Source organism: Chanos chanos, chromosome 2 (assembly GCF_902362185.1).
Source record: "Chanos chanos chromosome 2, fChaCha1.1, whole genome shotgun sequence".
NCBI classification, from domain to species: domain Eukaryota; kingdom Metazoa; phylum Chordata; class Actinopteri; order Gonorynchiformes; family Chanidae; genus Chanos; species Chanos chanos.
The window spans coordinates 26,587,996-26,611,773 of NC_044496.1; the positions used below are offsets into that span (position 1 = coordinate 26,587,996).

At 45.4% G+C, this 23,778-nt stretch overlaps 2 protein-coding genes across 4 annotated transcripts; both read left to right on the top strand.

The window, feature by feature from the left end:
* The first annotated feature begins 624 nt into the window (after positions 1-624).
* Positions 625-10,841, top strand: clasrp (CLK4-associating serine/arginine rich protein). Of its 3 annotated transcripts, none has more exons than XM_030766168.1 (21): positions 625-708; positions 2,454-2,593; positions 2,800-2,897; positions 3,079-3,180; positions 3,512-3,591; positions 3,726-3,810; positions 3,950-4,089; positions 4,444-4,540; positions 4,635-4,713; positions 4,906-4,979; positions 5,872-5,913; positions 6,165-6,359; positions 6,759-7,046; positions 7,320-7,499; positions 7,719-7,758; positions 9,084-9,144; positions 9,493-9,551; positions 9,755-9,801; positions 9,962-10,050; positions 10,360-10,384; positions 10,509-10,841. In XM_030766168.1, exons 2-21 carry the CDS (start codon positions 2,495-2,497, stop codon positions 10,549-10,551), a joined length of 1,923 nt encoding a protein of 640 aa, XP_030622028.1. In that variant the 5' UTR covers positions 625-708; positions 2,454-2,494; the 3' UTR covers positions 10,552-10,841. The 3 variants fall into 3 exon arrangements, with proteins under 3 accessions (XP_030622028.1, XP_030622030.1, XP_030622029.1); XM_030766169.1 differs by lacking the exon at positions 625-708 and adding an exon at positions 1,566-1,625; XM_030766170.1 differs by lacking the exons at positions 9,962-10,050; positions 10,360-10,384; positions 10,509-10,841 and having other exon boundaries at positions 7,719-7,762; positions 9,755-9,783.
* A 1,539-nt stretch (positions 10,842-12,380) lies between these two features.
* LOC115804702 (B-cell lymphoma/leukemia 11A) lies at positions 12,381-19,478 on the top strand. Its single transcript, XM_075353541.1, is given in 4 exon segments — positions 12,381-12,432; positions 14,281-14,610; positions 17,910-18,934; positions 18,936-19,478. Coding segments are annotated over 4 exon segments (1,950 nt in total).
* Positions 19,479-23,778: the final 4,300 nt, after the last annotated feature.

Sequence of the window (23,778 nt, forward strand, 5' to 3'; positions counted from 1 at the left end):
GCACCTTATAAAATGTTGGTCTTAGACGTCAACTTTATCAATGTTTGACAGATAGGCTACCATGTAAAGAGAACTAATGTTGGACATAGCTAGCTACCACCAGTTAGAGTAAACATAATGTGCCCCACCCTATTAGCAAGCTTGTTAACTGCGGCGTTAAAATTACATCTTTTCTCATGACCGGGAAGCCATACTGGATTTCGGCCTAAGGGCAGATTGGACTAGCCTCCAGAGCAACCCAAAAGGTCAACAGTCACCAGCCAACAAGCCAGCGTTTATACTGGTTTGCTTGACAGCCATCAATCTTGAATGACGAGACTCAAGCGATCTTGCACTGACGTTAGGCATCACCTGCGGAGTATAGGCAGACTTTGTGCAAATTTCGCTTTTTGCTGACTTGTCACCGCTTTTTTAATTCCCCCTACCCTGTTTAATGTAATAAGGATGCGCGTAGAGGAGGCTGGACCAATGAAGAGAGACTACATTTATCAAGTGAACGCCAAATAAAAACAGTACATCAATGGAAAAGATCAATGTCGCCATCGCGCGATATGACGCAGAACTACATCTTGACCGCCGCCTGTGTCTTTTTGGAGGTGTGTGCAGATGCAGCAGTAGTGAATCCAAAATCAGCGAGTGGCGAGGAACTGCACTTGTGTCAGACAATCTGGCGGAACTCTCAGTCATATTTGTTATAGACTAAAACAGGTAACTGGGGTTAGTCCAGTAATGTGACTTTTTCCGTTTAATCACAATGCATATCAATCATTAACCGTTAATTTACATGTAGCTGGGTACGAATGAACGTTGGCTAGTTTTGTTATGCTAGCTGGTTCTTCCTCTGTCCGAGCAGGCTAGCCGGCTAAGTGAGCTATCGCTACCTAACCTTTCGTTGGGTTAACTGCTCTAACTCTGAACCTAACATAAGCGGGGGTTCCTATCGTTTAGGTAAAGCATGCTGTAACCGACTTAGCTGATCAAGCTGCTAATTTGCTAGTCGCTTTAGTGATTATCTTGATTTCACCTAGAGTATTGAGTTCACCAGCTTTATCGTGACAATATGCAATGCAAGAAGAATGTTTATTGCATTCACGTTAGCTAGTGTTTACGATTCTATCATTATTTGTCAACAAAAAAGGGCCATATATGCTATGTAGCTAACCACTTAGCAGGGAAGGCTTTCCGTTGCAAGCATGCTATCTTGCGCAGTAACCTTACGTAGTTAGCGTAGCTCACTGAATTTCATACGTTTTAATATGACCTAATCAAATCTACACAACTATCTTATGGTAGCTATCGTAGTGGCTTCGAGAAGTAGCATCAACGATAGCTAACGTAACGTTAATCAAGCTAGTGAAATACTGATGGCTAGTATTGGTAATGAGTTAGCTTTACTGCTCGGTGGCTACGTAACCCAGTAACGTTAACATTTGTTTGGCTGATAAATTATTCTAGAAATATTAGTTAGATTTTATGTTTATGAAATTACTGTATTATGTGGTTATAGATATTGGGCGTACCTCGGTCAAAACAGTTAACGTTACGTAATGGGGAGAGCTCTGAACCAGACAGTGGCGGACAACGTTATGCTCAACCAAATTAAGCCGGTTGTAACTCGCTACCAGGTGGCTGCATTCCCTATTTTCTTACTTAATTTAAGTTTTCCTGTGCACGATGATGTTACATGAAATCAGAGTGCGTGCATTTTTCTCAGACAGCGAAGCAGCTTTCTCAGAACTGTTCTGGAAGTCAAAGTAATAACCCAGGACCTGCTTAACTGACACTTTTGACCCAACAATAAAGTTCATGTGTTGAATATGATCACTAAACTATTTTAGCAGATTCACAGCTGCCTTTACGTCACACATAATGCATCTTTTTCATGATTATTATGATTGCTTACTTTTTCCTCTGATTTAATCACCAATAGCTCACACACCCTTTCTAATGAAGAAATTACCATACACTTAGATGGCTGCCTGGGGCATTTGGCCATTTATTATGCACTGTATTTTGTAGGTTTTACTAATCTGTTAATCTGCATAGATAAATATTAATCCATGTGATGCATTTTTGGTTTATTTGTACATATTCTGTTCTGAATCTGCAATATAAAAGCTGTTAATATTACTGGACTGTCAGTTTCTCACAGTCACAATATTTTTCCACATGAAACCATATTTCTCAAGTTTTTTCCTTTTTAAATTACATTTTATGTGTGTATAGATTGTCAGTGTGCATTTGAAAGTTGCTTATATTTTACAAAATAAATGTCCCGTTATGTATGTATGTATGTGGGCGCATGTGTACATCTTATGCAGGGGTTGATTTTATGTCTTGTATAGTGCTTGTTAAGTCGTTAATAGTGAAAGTTGTATGCTAAAATTTGCACAACTGTACAAAACCAACCAAGTCAAATTCCTTATACGTGTTGTCATTTCATTGCCGTGCAGCAACCGTGCCCCGACGCGCACCCACCCCGAGCGGAGCCGTCATGTGGCAGGAGGCTCGCAAACATGAACGCAAGCTACGCGGTATGATGGTGGACTACAAACGCCGCGGGGAACGCCGGCGAGAGTATTACGAGAAAATAGTAAGCAAAAGAACTTGGCTGAACTTTGCACTCTCACCACTCATATACAGCAGTGTTCATCATGACAGTGCTGGCTGCCCCAGTGTCTCCTTCTCCCTTATCAGTTAAATGGGACAAGAGATAATGCTCTTAAGAACAGTGTCTGCAGTGACTTCTAGTTCTTATTCTGTATGTCTCTCTCTCCCTCTCTCTTTGTCACTGTTTAGAAAAAGGACCCGGCTCAGTTCCTGCAGGTCCATGGACGAGCCTATAAGATCCATCTGGACCCAGCTGTGGCGTTGGCAGCAGAGAGTCCCATCAACATGTCAGTCATAACCTTAATCTTACAAAGACAAATACACACACACACACACACACACACACACATCCTTGTCTATCCCACTTCCCCATGTACACTTTCTCGTAATGAGGGATCTCCAGATTAGAGTGCATAACTCATCTTCACGCGTTGTCTCCTTTGAGATCTTATGGAAATGTGATTACAGGATGCCATGGCAGGGCGATACCAATAACATGATTGACAGATTCGACGTCAGAGCACACTTGGACTACATACCCACCTACACCCCTCCTCTCCTAAACACAGTGTAAGTGCACTCATACTTTAACACTGCCTGCCAAGCTCTGAATCCTAAATATGTAGATGCATTCTTTAGAGGGTCCAGTTAGTCTAGTTGATATATGCTGCTTGGCAAGAACTCCATTCACATACCTTACTTAAGTTCAGTATGGTTTCCTTTTAATGTGTTCAACTGTTCTATGATCATGGGAGATTGTCTTTTTTTTTCTACAATTTAATGACCAAGGAAATGATGGCTTAATTGTGTGATTCACATGTAATGCTCTGTACTGTTGGTCTGTTTGGACAAGAGGGACATTTCGTTTCCAAGTTCTTTGAGATAGGTGTTTGTTTTGCAGCACGCCAGAGCAAGAGTCAGAGGAAAGGAAATGCAACTATGAACGCTATAGGGGTCTGGTGCAGAACGACTTTGCCAACAGTAAGTGACCGTTTGGAACTTGTCCTGTTTGGTTTTAGTGTTATTTCCCTTTTTCTAAAAGTACTGTTTGTGTGTGTGGGTGTGTGTGTGTCGCATTGTCAAGCTCTAATAAATCTGCTGTTGTCCTCGAACAGTCTCAGAGGAGCAATGTTTGTACCAGATCTATGTGGACGAGCTCTACGGTGGCCTGCAGAGGCCAAATGAGGATGAAAAGAAAAAGTAAGCTCATGCTCTCATAATAAGTCAGGGTTCTAAACTTCAGCCAAGACTCAGAGTCCTTTGGTATTGACTCTGTGTTAAGTGTGTGTGTTTCTGCTTTTGGAGAGGGTAACGCTCTGTGTTTTATTTCCCATGTAAGGCTTGCTGAAAAGAGGGCCAACATTGGATACACATATGAGGACAGCACAGTGACAGAGCAAGGCACCCAGTCAGATAAAGGCGATGACGATGACTCTGAGAACAGCGAGTCAGAGGAGGACGAGGGAATCCCTGACATTGGTGTGTTTGTCTCTCTCTCTCTCATGCACACACACACACCCTGCTCGATTTCTTTTTTTTTTTTTTTTTTTTATGGGGTGGTTTATGTGAAAATAAATATACCTGTGTTATTATAATGTAATATGGCATGTTGTCTTTTGTCCAGCACTCAAATCCCTTCTGATGTTATTGTGTGTGTGTGTTTGTGTTTGTGTGCTCATGTGTTCGTGTGTTTGTGTGTGTGTGTTTGTGTTTCCTGTGCTCATGTGTGTGTGTGTGTGTGTGTGTGTGTGTGTGTGTGTGTGTGTGTGTTTGTTTGTGTTCGTGTGTGTGCGTGTGGGTGTGTGTGGGTGTATGTGCGCGTGCATGTTCCAGATGTTGAGGTTGATGTAGATGAACTGAACTCGGAGCAGGTGATGGAGCTGAATAAGATGGCGACTCCATATGGCATGGCGGACGGAGACTTTGTCAGGTTGGTGGGCAGCTTTCTAGACGGTAACGCCCATGCAGATTCCTGTCTTTGGGGTCCCAGGCTTAGCTGAGTAACGGTCTTGTCTTTGTGGCAGGATGTTGAGGAAGGACAAGGAGGAAGTGGAGGCCATAAAGCATGCCAAAGCCCTGGAGGCAGAGAAGGCCATGTATTCGGTGAGGGACTGAACAGCCTGGCCCACTGGCTCTACACTCACTCTGTTTATACACCTGTCACTGTTAAATAACACAATAGGTCGCTTACTTAACCGTAACGTCCAATGCAGGTTAAGAACCAGATGGTTGTGGTACAGGCTGAGTGCCCACAGTAATGTGTGTGTGTGCGTGTGCGTGTGCGTGTTATTTCAGGGCCGACGGTCACGCAGACAGAGAAGAGAGTTTCGTGAGAAGAGACTTAAAGGTCGACAGATCAGCCCACCCAGGTAATATAGTTTTTCTGTCTCCATTACTGAAGGCTGACAACATATTTAATCTACATATTCGCTATGCTTCTGATATAGCAGGTCTAGTTTAGGGTCACTTATCTGTATATGTCCGTCATCAGTTGGCACTGTCAAGCACTGACATGGGTAGAAGTAATAGTAGCCCACAGAAAGGACTGCAAGGCTGTTTGGTAGATTATAATGGATAAAAGTGGAGTGCAGACAAGCACTGGACTTTTTTCTTTGCCCCCTGATAAAGGTGTCCTCACACTGTGTTGGTTGGCTCTCTCTGTAAGTCTCTATAGAAAGGGTTGATTCTTTCAGGGCCTTTGTGTGCTGTTGAACTGAGACCCAATGGTCCTAGAGTTCAGTGTTGCAGAAGTAAGTATATTGATATTGAGCCGTAGGCTACAGGATTCACGGCTCAGCACACACTGACACTGGGTAAAGAGTTAATGCTTCATAGGCTAAAAGACTACACATCAACAGTGATATCTACACAGACGGGTTTGAGTTCTTACTCATTTAGCTAAACATCACATTTCAGACGCACTTTTTTTTTTTAAACAGTGGCATTCATCAATTTTACACCCCCCCCCCCCCACTGGACCATAAACATACTTTACTTTGGTCCCAAATCATAACATCACAGAGTTTTGTCTGTTCTCTTATTGGTGCTCCAGTCCTGTATGAGAATATTCCTGTAAAACTGAGTCTGGTGAAACACTCAGTGCTGATTTAATCATCATTATTTTAGTTAAATCAGACAAATGTTGATGAAATGGAAGTGGGTCATTGTGTCCCGTCTGCTGACCTTGTTTTAGCACTAATTCCTGATCTACTTTTTACTTTCAGACAGTACCTTCACTATTGTATTTATCTGTCATTTCAGCTATGCCAGGAGAGACAGCCCGACCTATGATCCTTACAAACGGTGAGTGCCTGCACCCCACAGAGTGGAGCAGTCTTCTTTTTTTTAACAGCGGATTGTACTTGAAAAATCCCTTGTTTTAAAACCAGGCTTTATATTAATCCACTTTACACGGTCTCCAGCATCATAAAAGCTGATGATTTCAGTTTCTTAGATCACTCGATAGAATTCTGCAAATAGATGAGTCCTCATCTTCTCTCTGGTTTCTGCTCTTTCTCTCTGTTCATATTGCACCCCCTCCCCAAACCCTTCAGGCCACAGTCAGAATCCAGCTCAGAGTCGCGGTCTCGCTCCCGTTCCCCAGGCAACGATAAGATCACCTTCATCACGAGTTTTGGAGGCAGCGACGACGAGGGCACAGCGCCTACTCAGGCCACGCCCACGACTCACTCAAGCCACTCCTCCAGCAACTGGCAGCAGCATCCTGCAGGTCATAGCAGGGGCTCCCGGTCGGTAGCTTTCCCCTTTTGCTTCCTCATGGCTTCTCATTGGCTGTTTTCTCCTGTCCATCATTGTTTGCTAAGATGATGTCACCATCTAACACAAACTGACAAAGAGTCAGAAACTTTTGGGACAGGTGGACATACACTTGTTTCAATTAACTTACTGCTAGTGTTGAATAAGAAGCCACTGTTTATGTTAATGTTTGCAAAGAAGGCTCTGCAGCATGTTAGCATGCTAAAGATATCATTGATTATTAGTGTTCATAAGACACACTACTTTTAACTGTGCAGCTGGAATTAGTTCCTACCGTAGCTTGCAGTTAGTCTGTTGATGTTTTTTTTTTTTTTTTTTTAATGTAAGCCTCGTAACCATGGTAACATTTCCCTGCATCTTCCGTTATACAGCAGGAGGCGCTCTTCCACATCCAGCCCATCTTCCTCATCCTCACGCTCTTCCACCCGGCGCTCATCCAGGTCCTCCTCACGTTCACGTCACGGGCGCAGACGTGGAGGTAGGGACGGACGATATTCTCGATCCCGGTCTCGGTCACGACGGCGTTCCGATTCCCGCTCGCGGCAGCGTGGAGGAGGGGGCAGCTCGAGAAGGAGATATGACCGCACGCACTCTCGCTCAACAGACAGAGACAGAGACAGGGACAGGGGTCGACGCTACACAGCACGTAGACGCACCAGGTAAAGGAGTGCTAAGGTTAACCACACCCACAGCGATATAGTGCTGACTTTTCTGTTTTGTGCAGACATAACTACTTTCTGTGTGTGTTCACTTTCAAACAACAGATAAGTAACCAAAACAGATATTTCAAAACCACATTCTCCATTCAAGGTATTCAGCTTCAGTGCTGGGTGAAGTTGTTTATTTGGACTGTTTGTGGGTGGTGCGGAATCTGATTACACACCTAAGTTTTTCCGCCAGTTGCAGTTTAATGCCCCTTGTTGTCCGTTCAGGTCTCGCACTCGTTCGCGCTCGGCTGATCGTTCGCGGCGTGGGGGGCGGAGTTCAGGCCATCGCAGGGGGAGCAGCAACAGCCGGAGCCCCTCCCAGTCACGACCGCAGAGCCGTAGCCCCTCCCCTACAACCCGATCTGCCCAGCCCCCCACCATGGCTCTCTGTGACAAGCTGAGAAAGTGAGTGTTAAGTCCTTTACATGTTACCATAATGCAAAGGAAAGCGCATTAACAGTAGAATATTTAATATACTGTCTGTGAACTGAACACAGTAATATAATCCTAAACATTACTGGTGTTTTTGATTGCTAAAAGAAGCTATCCCACCATGGAAAAAGTGACAAGTTGTCGGACTGAAAAGTTTTTTCCTCTTTTCTTCCTCTCCACGGTCTCTCTTAGGGCTGAGACTCCGGGTGGTAAAGAGACGGGAGCTGCCAAAGTCAGTAAGAATTTGATCTAGCTGGGTTTTGTTGCTAAAGTCTACGCCTCCCTCACCCCCCCTCTGACAGGCTGACGCAATTGTCAATCAGACCGGGGCTCCCACCCTCGTCATGCACTTCCGGCCCCTTCAGAGAGCTTACAGTCTCATTTGAAATGTCTTTTTGATTGGCCGTCACCGTGACAACACGCTCTGGTGGTGAACACTGCCCCTCTCCTTCAAGAGCGCAGTGGTCTCTATAAGGGCACACATTAATGAACTATCTGTCTATGCCTTTGTGTGCATGCGTGCGTGCGTGTGCGAGTGTGAGAGAGAGGTTCCATTTCAAGGTTTTCAAAGATGTATGTTTCAGTCTTGTGAATGAGTGTGAGATATTTCACAAGTCATTGTTTATTTTCTGTATCCGAAAGAAACCAGAATGTTTGTTGGAAACAACAAGCCTAATGCAGGGGGGGTTGTTCCTGCAGGGGGATGGAAGAAAAAAGGAAAAAGCGAGAGAGGTTTTGAAAGGAGAGTGCGGGAGCCCAGGTGCTCAGGGCTGAGCAGTGGGCTTGTCAGAGCATGCAGAGTGATACCGAACACACACACACTCTCTGTCTCTCCCTCTCTCTCTGTCTCGTTCTTGCTGTCTCTCTCTCTGTCTCAGGCCTGCATGAGTCAACAGAGTTGTGATAGAGTAGGTTATAAGGGAAGTAAGAAGACATGTCATGAGAAGAGACGTGTTCAGTCTAAAAGGGTGAAAGCTTTGGCTATCTGCAGTCTTCATCTGTTTTTTTTTTTTCACTCCTTACCTGGGCAGCTTAAGAAAAACAGGCAAAAAATGAAAGTAGCTCCCTGAAAGTAGGTCTTCCTCTGTCTGTCTGGGGTGGGGAGAGGGGTGGTGATTCTCTTTTCTCTGGAGGGGTTGGCAGCTGACCTCAAATGCCTACCCACACCTGCCTCTCTCTCTTACTGCCAACATGTACAGACACACACACACACACATCTATATACATCTGAACATATATATCAGGGCAGTGGATAAGGGCAGTTCTGTGAAATCTGATCCTCATCAACCATTGGACATTGGACAGCAGCTGATGTAGCCCTGACATTTTGCCACCAGTGACAGTGGACAGGCAGCTTCCAAATGATCTGTACATGATTTGGAATCTTTCTGCCCCCCCCCCCCCCTTTAAGGTGGACAGGAGCCAGAGACGTTTAGAGGTTGTCTATATGGGCTGACAGTCGTTCTATAGATAACCCCAGTAACCTCGTACTCTGCGTCCCCTACATCTTAACCCGCGCCCTGACAGCAAGTGCTAATGCTGGTGTCTCTGTTACAGCCCAAGATGACCCCTCAGGAGAAGCTAAAACTGCGCATGCAGAAGGCACTCAACAAGCAGTGTGAGTTACAGGCACACACTCTCCCAACACATCCAGAGCACTGGAGTCACGTGTGTCTCTCTGGACTCATATGCGTGTGTTCCCCTCTGTCCTGGGTTTTGGATGACTCAAGTTCAAGTTTATGTTTACGTGTAAAAGTATAGTCTGTACAGATATAATTAGAGAGAGGTTTAACATGAATGTGTGGTGTCGAGTTTCCCGGTACCTTTACCATATGTCACCAAAAAGACTGTTTTATTGACTGTCAAGCTTTTAACTCTGGAACCCTGTACTGAGGAGAGCTTCTGCACTGGAAAAATCGTGATAATTGTTTTGTTTTGTTTTTTTGTCTCTTTGTTCTCTCTTCAGCCAAGGCGGATAAAAAAGCAGCACAGGTGAAAATCCAGCAGCAAGAGCACAAACGACAGGTAATACTGTGTGTGTGTGTTTTTCACAAACATTACCCTTAAGTGTCGAGCTATTCCTTGTTGCCTGTATTACATCAGTTCCCTGAGGCGTGACCTGAGTCATGTCTGATTGTCTTTTGTCCATTCCTCTGCTCTGTTTGAACATTTAAAAGTGGGATTGTGTCTTTTTAACTGAGCCCCATGATTTTTGTGTCTTTTCTCAGGAACGAGAAGGAGAGTTAAGAGCCATGGCCCGCAAGATCCGTATGAAGTAAGGCTGTGTTGTGTGTGTGTGTGAGAGAGAGAGAGAGTGTGTCAGACAGAGAAAACTGGAGAGGTGTCTTATCAGATCCTTTGACAGGGGCGGGAGGGGGCAGCATGTTGAAGCGTGGCCCGTGCTCATGGTGGTTAACCGGTACTTCGTGTTGCAGGGAGCGGGAAAGGCGTGAGAAAGAAAGGGATGAGTGGGAGAGGCAGTATGGAAGACAAAGCCACTCCCCCTCCCCCAACTCCAAATACAGTGAGTAATCTTTACGCCACAGGCCAGATGACCTGAATAGATGGATATCAGGAGGACGACTCATCACTCATTTCTGTGGAAAAATAAAAGGGAGGGGTTGTGAACCAAACAGGGCATGGCACTGAGCCCAGTACCTGGTTCAAAGGTGATATTGGGCTAATTGTTGAAAAAAAAAAAATGTCACACCTGTGTTGTACTGTACCTTTTATGAAGTGTAGATTGTCATTGTCAATACTGACTGGAATGCCAAAAGACGCAGCTGGAAGAACTATAAAAACGTTTTAATTATTGATCATTTCTGTTTTACAGGTAGGGATTACAGCTCATCCAGAAGGTATGTAAAATCCAACCGATGTTTAAAAAGAGTTAAAACAAAAGATTAGGGCCGTACATACTCTTCCCCCTGTGTCCTCAGCGTTAGCCATGCCCAACGTGTCCATTTCTCTGTCACTGTCCAGGAGGTCGAGGTCGAGGTCACGAAGTCCATACTACCGCTACTGAGGTGACCTGTCACCTGTCCTCTTGAATGGGAGACAGCAGAGGGTGGAGGAAGAAAGAGCGAGTGGGGAAACAAAGGAGAGTATGGAACAGGGATGAAAGGATTGTCAGAGAGGGTGGAAATGACAGAGGATTGTTGAGAGCTTCAGACGTCTGTATGTTTCCCCTCATACCTGCTGTCCCCTCACATGTGAAAGGTTAAATTAGAGTTCTTATGACGCACAGGTGAAGATTTGAGCATTGTTTCGCTGAACAGGGGGTTTGTGTGCCTGCTTGGGAAAACTAGACTTGTACAGTAACCTTTTTTTTTTTTTTTTTTTTTGAAGGAGGGGTGCGTGGGTGATTTTTTTTTTTTTTCTTTTTTTAATTTTTGTTTTTCGTTTTTAACAAACCACAGCATTGAAGAAGATGAGATGTATTCATTCTTTCTCCTCTGCCCCCCCCCCCCTTTTCTCTCTCTATTCTGTATCCTCCTCTCCTGATGGGGACTTTGTGGAATGTGAATATGTTTGAACTGTTATTTTGTACGACGTTTAATCTCTGTACATATTCGTTTCATTAAAGAGTGTCTGAAAGTACATAAAATTTAAAACCTACAGAATCCATACCTGTTTATATGGGGAATATGCTACACCCGACCCCCGACCCCCCCCCCAAAAAAAAGTCTGACCTCGAGCCCCACTGCAGTGTAAATATCATCTTAACCCCCGTTCCGTGTCAAAGTGTCAAAGACTTGTGTCTTACTCAGCTAATCTTCTCAACTAATCTTGAATTTGCTCACTCAAATAAAATTATTTCAAAGTATGAAAAGTTCATTTGCATGCCTTTTCAGTGTCATTGTATATAATTCAGTTTTTTCTGTCAAAAGCAGAAACAGTAGCTTGTTTCAGTGTACCTGACAGTATGCAAATGTTCAAAACGTATTCGGGTTATTGTAGCATCCCGATATAGGACAAATTGAAGAGTATACTTTAAGAATAACTCAGCTTTGTTTATTCTGCGATGCGCACACCTTCATCAGTTAAGACTAATAATCCAAATCTCTAAATTGTAAGAATTTTTGGTTTGAACAGATGTTGCGTTTCTATTCTGTCGCCAGGAGGCGCAAGTCTTCCTCAACATCTTCCGAAACTGATTGAACATATGATGCTTTGTGCCACTTGGAAGTTTCGTCTTCGTGATTTTATCTGAGTTTTATGTGATTACTGCTAATTATGCGTGTCTGTTATTGGGATCAAAACTTTTGAGAAGAAAAAAAAAAAAAAAAAAAGAGGAGCCAGCGACAGTTAGTTTAGGTTTCGAAATCAGCCGGACAGCAAAACACCTGTCTCTGGCGACCTCGATAAACCCACTTCCTCCTTACCCACATCCTTCAACCAGCACATGTTATTGGTGTCAAGGCGCTGCAGCTGCGCACCATCAGTGCAATCATTTACATAATTTGCGAAGATATGATAAAGGCACCGCGTTGTTAACTAAATAATGGGATTTATATTGGCATAACTGCTTTACAATAGTGTAAACCACGGTCATCTGATTTTGCGGGTGAGAACGGAGTGCGGTGGGGAGGCGGGGTTGAGGTCGTAGGAGCATTGACGGGCGGTGCCTAGAGTATGTTGCCCCTGCCCCTTCTACCGTGCTTTGCAGGGTCAGTCGCTTGAACTTGAACATTGACGGAAAACCTGCCAGTTGCGACGAACGACTGTCTGTCTGGCTCACTCTCAGGCTCGCGGCGCTCGGCTTCTGTCGTTAAAAGTGCTTTAATCGACTTTGTTTTGTACGGTGACACGGATTAACATCTATACCTTCGGGGACATTGCCATAACAGCACAATGTCCAGGCGTAAACTTGGCAGCCGACCACAACACCTGAGCGCAATTCAAGGTAAGACAACACGCAAAGTTTTTTAGGCAAACAGACCGATGCACAAATTCGTGTATTTACGTGTACAGGTGATTAGTATGAAAAATAATGTACTTCATATACTTACGTACGAGGTACGTGATTTCTTTTCAGTAACTTTGTATAAGGTTTGTGGTTGTCTTTGTGGTCGGAGGTGTATTTCAACATTTGAGGCAGAGATTATTAGAAATGATCAAAGCACTTCTTTAACAGTCTCCTGTCTCATCACTGTAAAACCGTGTCTGTTTCTCATGTTCATATTTATCGTCTATGGAAAAGAGCGGTTTTCCTACTCAGTAACCTGGACTCTGTGTTGTCCCAGTGGAAGACATAACATGGTACTTCCTTATTGCATCTTCCCGGTATCTAAAATTTTCACTCTGCAAGTGTCTATTTTGTAGCCTACTTTGCGTCTCTCTCTCAAAGCAAGACGAGTACAGTTTCTTTGGAATATGCGGCAGGCGACCGCGTGTTCAAGATTTATCCGAAAGTGGGGTGATACAACGGTTAGATTACTTGTGTCTCTGCCTAGACTGATTCTATAGCCACTTAATACTTTGAGGCAGGAGAAAAAATAAACATTCTACAACATATGGGTATAAACTGAACACAGTTTAGGTCTTTAAAGCACAGGCTGCATGCCTCTCTCATGAGAGAGAGAGAGAGAGAGAGAGAGAGGGGTGGCCGCATCCGAGGTGTTTATGAAACTGGTGATGGTCAGGAAAAGGGTGTTTTTCTTCTCGAGCTTTTTAACGGAGGCCGATCATGCGTGCCTTACCTGACCACAAGACCTGAGCTGAGTGTGAGACCGCGCCTCATGCGTGTCTGCGCAAACAGCCAGCGCAATAGAAACAGGAAAAGTGACATTTTTGAGTAACCGCCGATGAAATCCTTCCCTCTGCCCGGGACTGTCTGTACCTGTAGCGGCGCTGACGACCAGGTGAATCGAGTCCAAGCTGCTGGGCGTGTACTTCAGCCGTGACCATAACTATGGCTTTCAGCCCAAAGGGCATTGCAGCAGATCACTCAAAGTTCGTTCCATTATTACTGAAGAGGAATAACTTTCTGCCCAGTTCAAGTCCAAAGTGTCATGATGAGTGTGTATTTTGTCTGTCTGTGATTGTTTTGTGTGTGTGTGTGTGTTTTGTTCTAAATCCTCAGATGAAATTCTTGAACTCAAAACACACTGAATGTAACTGCTTTAGGTACCCAGCCTGGCAGTTTGACCTTAAGTCAGTGGCTCAGTGGCTCTCTGTTTGGTTCTTTTCAGTTCTTACTCGATGTGAAAGCCACCTGGATGAGAAAAAGAAACTTGAGAAAAGTAGAGGTGGCTTTGCAGTTGCATGTTATCAGTGTGTGCGAACAGTGGTCGATGAGAGTGTGCGGCAGATTGTGCGCGACTTGAAAGTGTTTCCTGTGAGAAGCAAAGCTTGATGACAGCGAGACAGGAAGTGGTCAGTATCTGCTGACCAGACAGAGTCATGCAGATGGCGGCAATGCAGCAGTTGTGGAGATATGCTTGCGAAGAACTGAAAGTAACACTTCAAAGACAGAGAGAGAGAATGAGAGTGAGAAGGAAAAAACAGGAGAGTTTAGTTGTGAGTGTCATGCAAGAGAGCCGGTTGGTTTGGTCATTTTGAGAGCCTGAGGGGACAGGCTGCCTGCAGGCTAGAGCAACGCGGAAGAAGCACACCAATGGAAAAGAGTTTGCGTGATTACTGTGGCATCCACCTCCCTTATGGTTTGCCCACTGCGGAGGGGTGTGTGTGTGTGTGTATTTGTTTTTGTGCTTGCGCCTTAACCTAACTTTCTCTTTCTCCTCTGTTACAGATACCCCCGAGTCCACGGCTCTCCCCAGTCCTTCACCCCAAGAGAGAGCTTGTCTCCCTGAACTGGGGGGCCGTGACCTGCTGACCTGCGGCCAGTGTGGCCAAGCGTTCCCATTGGCTCACATCTTGGCCTTCATCCAGCACAAACAAGGCGGATGCAGCCACACCAGAACAGGGCCCCAGGGCCACACTCCACCTTCTCCAGCCAGTCGCATGCTCCAGTGTGCGGCAAGCACGGCACAGGTGGAGGCGGGCTTCGTGGAGCTCTGCAGGGTGACGGACAAGCAATGGGAGGATGGGCCAGGTGTTAAGGCGGAGGCCTACAGAGCAGGTGAGTCTCATCAGCTAATTAGCCTTTTTTTTTTTTTTCTTTCCTTTCTTTCTTGTCCTCTTCTCCTAACGAACTTGCCCCCAGTCCGGCTCATTAAGAGTCCGTTGCTGCGGCGCTGAGGCCTCTGTGAGTTAGCGACGCCGAGGTTAATTGTGCGGAAAGGATAGGTGGCTATATTCGACTTAAACTCACACACTCCTCTACACACAATCAAACACCCAAGGGGAGGTGACAGGCACCTGAGCACACCTGAGCACCTCTGTCTGCTGTCTCTCAGGTGAAGTGGCCAGATAAACATAACACAGCCCGGCCACACAATAACACAACTCCCAATGCACTCTGCATGCACACACACACACACACACACACACACTCTGTCACTCAGTCCCTACAGGCACTGCTGACATGGGTAGTTATCAGTGAGATCTGTAGGGAATCCTAGCAGGACCACAGAAATTCACAACATATCCCCAAGTTTATTTCATAGGTTTTATTATTTGAAATTTATATTAGCACCTTTCTTAATAGGAGTAACCATCTCTTTATGGTGTGTAACAGTGAAGAGCATGAACTCCAATTAATAATGTGAGATGTTTCATTTACCAAAAAAAAAAAAAAAAAGCAGTGAGAAGTGTCCTAAAATCATCAGTATTGGAAAAAAAACTTCTGTTGCTATTTGAAGCATTTTGAAATGAGCTACTTACTGGGACTGTAGTATGCTTAAAGAAACATTTTTCTCATAACCTTCTGCTTTTATACCGAGAGTTCTTTGTAGGGCTGGGTTCTTCTAGGCTAATCCCTGTGTTGGCTTTTTAATCTTTCTGTTTGCCTCAGCAAAGAGAGTGGTTACTACTTGCAGGTGTCAAGTTTTTATGTGTCACTCCACTGAGCCGTGACTCAAATTGTTCCCCTTATTTTCTGTACCTAGTAGTAGAAAACGGGTGAGCGTCACCTCTCCTAAACCACTGACTAGACCTGTTCTTACAATTCAACAGTGATGCTAAGCAAACAAAACAGTCTTTTAAAGGTGACGTGTATTCATATTGGGACTAAAATGCTTATGATTGATTGATTGTAATTTCTACATACATACATTCTCTCTCTCTCTCTCTCTCTCTCTCTCTCTCTCTCTCTCTGTCTCTCTCTCTGTCTGTCTTTCGGGTGCACACATGCTTGCACTTCCTTCCTTTGTATGTTACACAGGGGACAGGCCTTATGTACAGCCTCTTTCCGTCCACATCCCTCAGTTTTATGCCAATCAGTCCCTTTTCAAACTGTGTGTGTGTGTGTGTGTGTGTGTGTGTGTGTGTGTGTGTGTGTGTGTGTGAGAGAGAGAGAGAGATGGAGGGAGTAAGAGTTTCTCATGCAGTGTGTTTAAGGTCTCCAGTATTCACAGTGTGACTGAGGATTTGAACCTTGAGGAAACTGAACTTGAACTGAGAGAGTGCTCTTGAACATCTCTGTATACCTTATCAATGGAGCTACCATCAGTTATTGGGGGAAGGGATCCAGACTGTCTGCGCTCTAAACTTTAGGAGATGACTGTTCCGTTAAAATACTCTTAAAATGAGTCAAAGTGAAAGATCAGTTACTCCACAACACATAGATGTCCCCTCAATCTGACATGTACACATTTGCCTTAGAGTGTGTGTGTGTGTGTGTGTGTGTGTGTGTGTGTGATTCATAGAATGTGATGGATTGCTGTATCACTTAGACAATGTATTGATGCCTGCTCTCTCATTTCTCTTCATTCTGTGTTTTTTCTGCCTCCCTTTCTCCCCATCCCATTATTCTTCTCTGTCTCTCTCTTTCTCTACCTCTCTCTTTCTCCCTCTCTCTCTCTCTGTCTGTTCCCAAGGGAGGGGAGATTCTGCCTGCTGCTCGTTAGCGCTCCTAGCCAATCTGCATTTTTAATTAGCGGTTATTGCTTCTGCTTAATATGCAAGTGCTACCCTGGGCCAAATGGGAATCCTTACAAAAAAGGATGAGAGAGAGAGAGAGAGAGAGAGAAAGAAAAGGAGAGTGAGAGCGAGAGACGGGCCAGGGTATTGTGTTTCACTCCAGGACCCCGAGACAAAAGCGCCCCCACCCGACACCCCCCCCCCACTCGAGGGAGAGATTTGGAGGCTGTGTGGGCATTATGAGGGAGAGTCTAATGTGCAGTTGAGGGGTTCACTTATCTCTGTGGCCGTTTTTTTTTTTTTTTACCACAACCTGTCCAGCTATTCTTTATTTTTCCTGTTTTCACTACTTTTTACACTCCCTGTCCTTACCTTTAAGGCACTGGGACAAATCCCTTGTCTTTTAGATGTTTTCTTCACCAAACTGAGAGAGACAGAGAGAAAGGGAGAGAGTGGGTGAAAGAAAAGGATAGAGAGAGAGGAAGAAAACAAAAGAGAGGCTCTTTTTAATCCCCCCCCCCCCCCCCCCCCCTTGTAAAATATAGAAGCATTTTGACTTGAGGGGACATAAAAGCAGCTTATGCCATTCGGCTTTGAATCTTCCGAATTTAAAAAAAAAAATGAAATGAAATGTTTTCCCCCCTTCAGTTTTGGGATCCTCTGTCCAATTCTGATTTATGCAGAGAAGCCTCATTTGTCAAGGAGGCTGACTCAGGAGTCATTTGCATAAAGCCTTCGTATTCTCCGTTCTGCTAATTAGCAATTTGCAGCTTAATTGGTGAGTGGGTCTTGGGGAAAAAAAAGGAGGGGAAAAAAAAAAAAACAGACAAAGCGAACCATGTTTTAAAAATATCTCCAGACATGCTCAAGAATCCATCCATTCTCGCTTGTCTCTGTCTTAATCCTCATTTCTGTGCTCGTCTGGTTGCCCTGCAAATGCACCTGGTAGCATGTCAACAACGTGTCACTAAAGGAGTGCTGGTCTCAGGCCCGGACCAACTTATGCTAACCAGCTAACTAGTCTTTAGAAAGGCTTAGAATTTCCTCTGTCGTATTGTGCTGCTCACAACACGACCAGGAAAAGGCTTGCTCAAACCTGCAGCTCAGTATACCTTTTCTACCTCTTTTACATATTTGTAATGTGTTTGTTGCTTAGCCTAAATGAGGGCTGGCCGCTCTGAGAGCCACCAATGCCCTGTGTAAACATTTTACGTGAGCGTAATCCATAATGTTTTTTCAGTAACTTGAGTCCAACTGGATTCCACAATTCTTACTGTATGTTCTTTGCCCATTTTACAACATGTAGTGACTAGTAAATGTTTTCTTTTCTGTCCTGTGGTTGACTCACTGTTTCTCTCTCTTTCCCTGTCTCTTCCACCCCCCCCCCCTTCCTGACAGAGGAACCATCCAGTCTTACCTGCCAGGTGTGTGAATGTGTGTTGCCCAGTGCCTGGGCTCTCCTCCAACATGCGCAACACACACACTGCCTCAGCATCTACCAAGCGGAGGATGAACGAGTCCCTGAGGCCACCAAACCAGCAGCCATGTTAGACCGCCGTCACCTCACTGCCACACTAGCCTCTGCCTTCAGCCCCACCTCCCAGAGGTTAATCCGCTCCCGTCAGCCCCAAAGCTCCACCCCCTCTCCAGGAGGAGGACAAGACCTGAACTTCTCCATGCGTCTTCAGCATCTGGCGGGGGTCAGCAGTACCAACGGAGGAGTGGTCCCCTCTCCTTCGCCTTCTCCACCAGCAGCTTCACCCTTCCCGCACTCTCCTGCTCCTCTCCATGCTCCCTTCTCCTGTGAGCTGTGTGGTCAGGGTTTCCATTCTCTGCGGAGTCTCTCAGCCCACCGTCGTACCCACGCCTGTGAGAGGCCGTACCACTGCGGCCTGTGCCAACTCACCTTTGCCCAAAGTGGAGAACTGGCACGTCATATGAGGAGCCATCGCCGCCCCACCACCCAGGAGACGCCCAACCCTAGCACAGACACAGAGGGCAAGCTGCAGGCCAAGATGGTGCAGCGGGACGGGTCAGCATCGGGGGCAGGCGAGCACAGGTCCAGTGGAGGTCTGATTTTACTGTCCTCCCAGTCCGGAGCTCCAGACCGCAGCCTGCTGAGACTGTACCAGCCTCAGACGGAGGCAGACGAGGAGGCGCAGGTGGAGCGTCAGCAGCCCTCACCCTGCGGCAGCCCCTCAGAAGGCTCACTGGAGAGCTGCGAGACGGGCGGCAGCGGAGAAAGTGGCATCGCCAGCGGCAACTGCACGCCCAAGCGGCCCGAGCGGGAGGAGCGGACACGGGGAGGGTGGGAGAGCGAGAGAGAGACGGAAACCAGCATGGACATGGTGCAGGAATGGCAGCGCGAGAACGCCAGAAGGCAGTTGACTGTAACAACAACAGGAGGAGGAGGAGGAGGAGGAGGAGGAGGGGGGGGGAGTGGGGAGGAAAAAGAGAGAGGAGTGCTGCGAGTTCTGCGGCAAAAGTTTCCGCAACAGCAGCAACCTAACGGTTCACCGGCGCAGTCACACAGGCGAAAGGCCGTACCGCTGTGGCCTGTGCAATTACGCCTGTGCCCAGAGCAGCAAACTGACGCGTCACATGAAGACACACGGAGCTCGCGGGACTAGGGCACCTTTCCAGTGCCAACTGTGCAGCGTGCCCTTCACCGTGTACGCCACACTGGAGAAGCACCTGAAGAAAACCCACGGTCTCAGCCACGCTAGCGCAGGGGCGTACACCCACAGTCTGCCCGCCGACGCGCTCGCCCTCAAAACGGAGGACGAACCCAGCCAAGACAAGTCCGAGTCCCTGCTGGCATCTTTCACGGAGCCGGAGGAGAGCATGACGACGGAGATGAAAGAAGAAGAGACCGATGTGAGCGTCAGCCCCGAGCTGGAAGCCACGCCCCCTGCCGAAGCCACCGGCATGAGTACAGAGACGGAAGTGGCGCAGACTTCAGCTTAAAGAGAGGGGGGGAAAACTCTCACTTTCCCTTGGTTACCCCAACCTATACAAACAGTTCATTTCTAATAGGCATGGTCTTGTTCAGGCACTCGAACAAAACAAAACAAAACAAAACATTGGTCTCATCCAAGATACAATCAGCTTTGACTTCATCGTCCATACCTCCTGTCCTTTTACTTATGGTATGCATTGGCTGAGTCTGATGTCAGTTTATCAAATCAAGTGCCTACGCAGACTACTGTTTTAAAGCTGGCAGACAATGAGGGGTTTTTCTTGTTCTTGCAAATTGAATGAAGAGCCACACACCTGAGCCACAGTGCTCCTGCACCTCCATCCTCTGCACCAATGGAAAATTAAAATGAAGGAGGTTATCCACATCTTTTAAGGCATGTGGTGAGGTGGCAGACAGACTATGCCAGCATGGACACAAACAAACAAACAAACACACACAAAAAAAAACAGCAATAAGAGATTAAAACTGGCAGAATAAATTCATATGTGTTTGTCATACAAAGCAGCACAATACAGAAAAGTTTGTAGTGATTTGGATAGCCTTTGTTTTTAGTAAGAAACAAAAAAAAGTCGAATTGGGAGAAGTACTGTCACATCTTTTGAGATTAGAGTCTCTCTCCTCTCTCTCTCTCTCCTCTCTCTCTCTTTAAAGAGCAAGGATGTAATGTCTTTGAGTGTGTAACTGTGCAGTGTCCCCGTGTGTTCATGCTATAACAGGGTATTCTATGCACTTCTCCGTAATACTGTACAGGAGACACATGGGGTCAGGGCCAATGAACATTGTCAAACTGAAAATATGCCCCCCCCCCCCCCCCCCCTTTTCTCTATTCAGACTCATGGCGTTTTCTCTATATCAGTGTAAATAAACACTCTGTGTTACAGTGTCACTGCAATTGACCTCCTGCTTGAGATACCTACTACCTTTTTTCCCCTCCTATTTTTTCATCCTATGCAGAAAAGAAACTGCAATTTATCCTTAAATAAGAAAACGGGTGTTTATTTTATTTTATTTTGTTGCTGTTTTTTTCTCTTTTGTGCAAGAGGGAAGGGGCTTCCTTATTTCTGTTTACAGGCAGAACTTGTTGAGTTCTGTGAGAGTTTATGTGTGCATGTTATGAAACGCTGATTCTGTTGGCCTGTGTTTTGCATCAGTACTGGAGGGCACTGCATGTTCATGGTTGTGAAAAAAAAGAAAGAGCGAGGGAAAAAAACTCATGCTCTGATGAAATACTGGGGTGTGGCTCAAACAGAAAAACTGACCTAGGGACTAGCAGACCCACTGCGTGAGCACTTGTGTGTGTGTGTGTGTGTGTATGTGTCTGTACATGGATATGTGTGTGGGTGTGTGTGTGTGTGCGTGCGTTTGTCTTGCTACATGTATACAGGAAAAATTTCATTACTGCTTTTATTCTTTAATTGTTGATGTCTCTGACACGTGTACCAATGGCAGGGAACATACATATGTCATTAGTTGGAGGGGGGGGGGGGAAAAGGAAATCGGCATGTAATGAAATGTGAACAGTTTAAGGACATTGAAAAAAGTGTCCATCTCTTCAGGGACTGGTGCACCATACATAAATGGCTCTCCTCCTTATAAAGACTTATTGTTACTATTATTATTATTATTTGATTATTATTATTTCTGATAATGCAGTTGTGAGGGCCTTTTCCTGTTGTGATTGATTTGAGCATTCCCTGTGAAGCCCCACAGCTTAACTGTCCTCCATTTTGTTGTTTTCATGTCTGTTTGGAGTACGATTAAAGAAATGTGGTCAAGTCAGATCTCTGTGTGTGTGTGTGTGTGTGTGTGTGTGTGGAAGAGAGCGAGAGAGAGACTGGGTGGTGGAATGGAACCTGTCACTGCATGTTGTAAGGCTCATTCAGAATACATGTGAATCTGGAATTGAAGGCCGTTCTCTTCACTGGGCGTTTCATGTTTAACGCTGTTCTGCTGACTCCCTTTCCATACTGAAGGAGAGGTTTATGTTTGTCTTCTGCGATGTGTGTGTGTGTGTGTGTGTGTGTGTGTGTATGTATTTATATCAGTAAATGACAATGGCATTTTTCCTAGTGATGGCACAAAATCGCTACACAAGCATCTCTAGCGTCACCCCCAACACCATCAACTATGTCCACCCCCTCCCCTACTCTAATGAGTGGACTGCTTTATGCTCTATGATCCCTATAGCTCATTAACAACCAGCCTTTTTAATGAGCTTTTTTAAAGGAGAGTGTGTGTGTGTGTGTGTGTGTGTTTGGGGATGGGGGGGGGGTGTCGAAAAGGACCATATGTAGCCCTATCCCCACTCCCAATTACCACTGCATCTGAGAGAAAGAGGGTGTGAGGGAACAAACAGAGTCGTGTATTTTATACAAACAACAGTTAGATGAAATTCTTGTCTGTGACTCCCTGAAGGGGACAGCGATTTGCAGGTGAGTATCCTGGGAGTCGTGTCCCCCCACCACTCCTCATTCACCCCTGAACGCACGGTTCCACATCCACTCCGCGCGCACATACAAACGCCATTTGGTAGCCGTGCAGAACCAATTACGTAAGGTAATGCGAGAATGCACAATTGGAAATGGCCTCTGGCCTGTGAAAAGCTTCCCCAGGTTCCCTTTGTCTCTCTGTCAGGCTGCGTCTCAGCACCTCTGAAACACAGCTTAGACGCATATCCAATTAAAACCCCTGGACTGGCCAGTGCTCGTCCTCATTGACCAATCATACGACTGCTCTTATCATATCCAGAAGCTTCTGTGGGCTGGGTGTGGTGACATCAACGGCTGGCTGGGCAGTCCCCCAGGTGTCGGCCTGGACTTTGAGATCTAATACACCTCTGTGTGTGTGTGTGTGTATCTCTGTCTCCATTCTACTTTCACACCTTTTGTTTGGTCCTAAGGGTGAGGCCAAGAGTTACAAAAGTGCACAGTTGTAGTTTCATAGCTTCACTGTCCAGTAAAACCTTACAAAAACAGACAAGCTGCATAGTACTGTGGGTAGCTGATCTTCATACCTTAATTTCACTGACATTATTTGAGTTGGTGTTTTTGTATTTGTTTTTGTTAACTGTTTATTACTTCAATAAACTTTATCTTTTGGATGTTCAACATATTCATAAATATGTTCATCAGACCTTTTTTATCTAATTTGTCAGAAGCTGAGTACCTAAAATCCTTTTGCCAGTTATCTTCATGTACATTTATGTATCTCCTGATACTTTGTAAGGCATCTTTTTAGACCCTTAATCATCAACGGCAGTCCTTAAGCAGTAGTGTACCAGAAATGCCTGCAGTTTATAGTGTTGTACATTTAAACTTTGCTGAATTTAATCTAACAGTATCTGAAACAGCTTTGTATGTAAAGCCACCAGGACTGCATCAGATCTGCATCTGCATATAATAAAAAGGCTTTGGTATTATTACTTTATGTAGAAGCCTTTGCATAGTGTTGTACATCCAACATTTTCTGAGGATAAATGACTTGGAGCTCAGGACTATGGGCTGAATTTGGACCCACGTATTGATTCATGTTACCTTCATATACAACGCTACACTCTTTCTCATTTAAGAAAAGCCAATTAAACATTCCTAATTACGTTCTTTAAAGAAGTATCGCCGTCTGCTACTAAATTCCTCATCTCTCCGTCTCCCCTGGGACGACAGGCTGCAGCACGGTGGAGAAAATTGATGGAAGCGAGGGAATGAATGAACACGTCGTGATGGAGAACAAAAAGAAAAAAAGCCCACACAGACCCTTTTCTCAAGTCCTTTGACGGTCGTTGCTGCAAAACGGTCTCCACCCTATGTATTCCTCTCCTTTTCACCCCCCCCCCCCAAACAAAGACCACAGCGAGAAACCCGAACCCTAAAATTATCTCCCCCACGCCACTCCTTTTGGTGTGGTTAGTGCCACTTTATGAGAAGTGGTACCAGAACAGTCCAGCTGCCACACCAACACCTTCACATAAAACCGCCATTTAATACTTCCACAATTCTTTTCCCACACCGGCCACAGAGACAGGCTGTACAGTGGCAACTGGGTCTGTGTTGATGACCCTTATAAATGAAGATACACTCTAAAGATCCTGAAGGTGTACATGGTCAGATAATTTCACTTCCAGTCTCATTTAAAGCCACTGGACTGATTTGGTCACAGTCATGACATTTGAGGTCATGTTGTGGTCGATCGCATTTTGGCCACTGAGTGCGGCAGGGGATGTTATACAGTGGTCAGACAACAGATAACATTCAACAAACGATGACAAGACAGAGGATGAAACATAGAGGA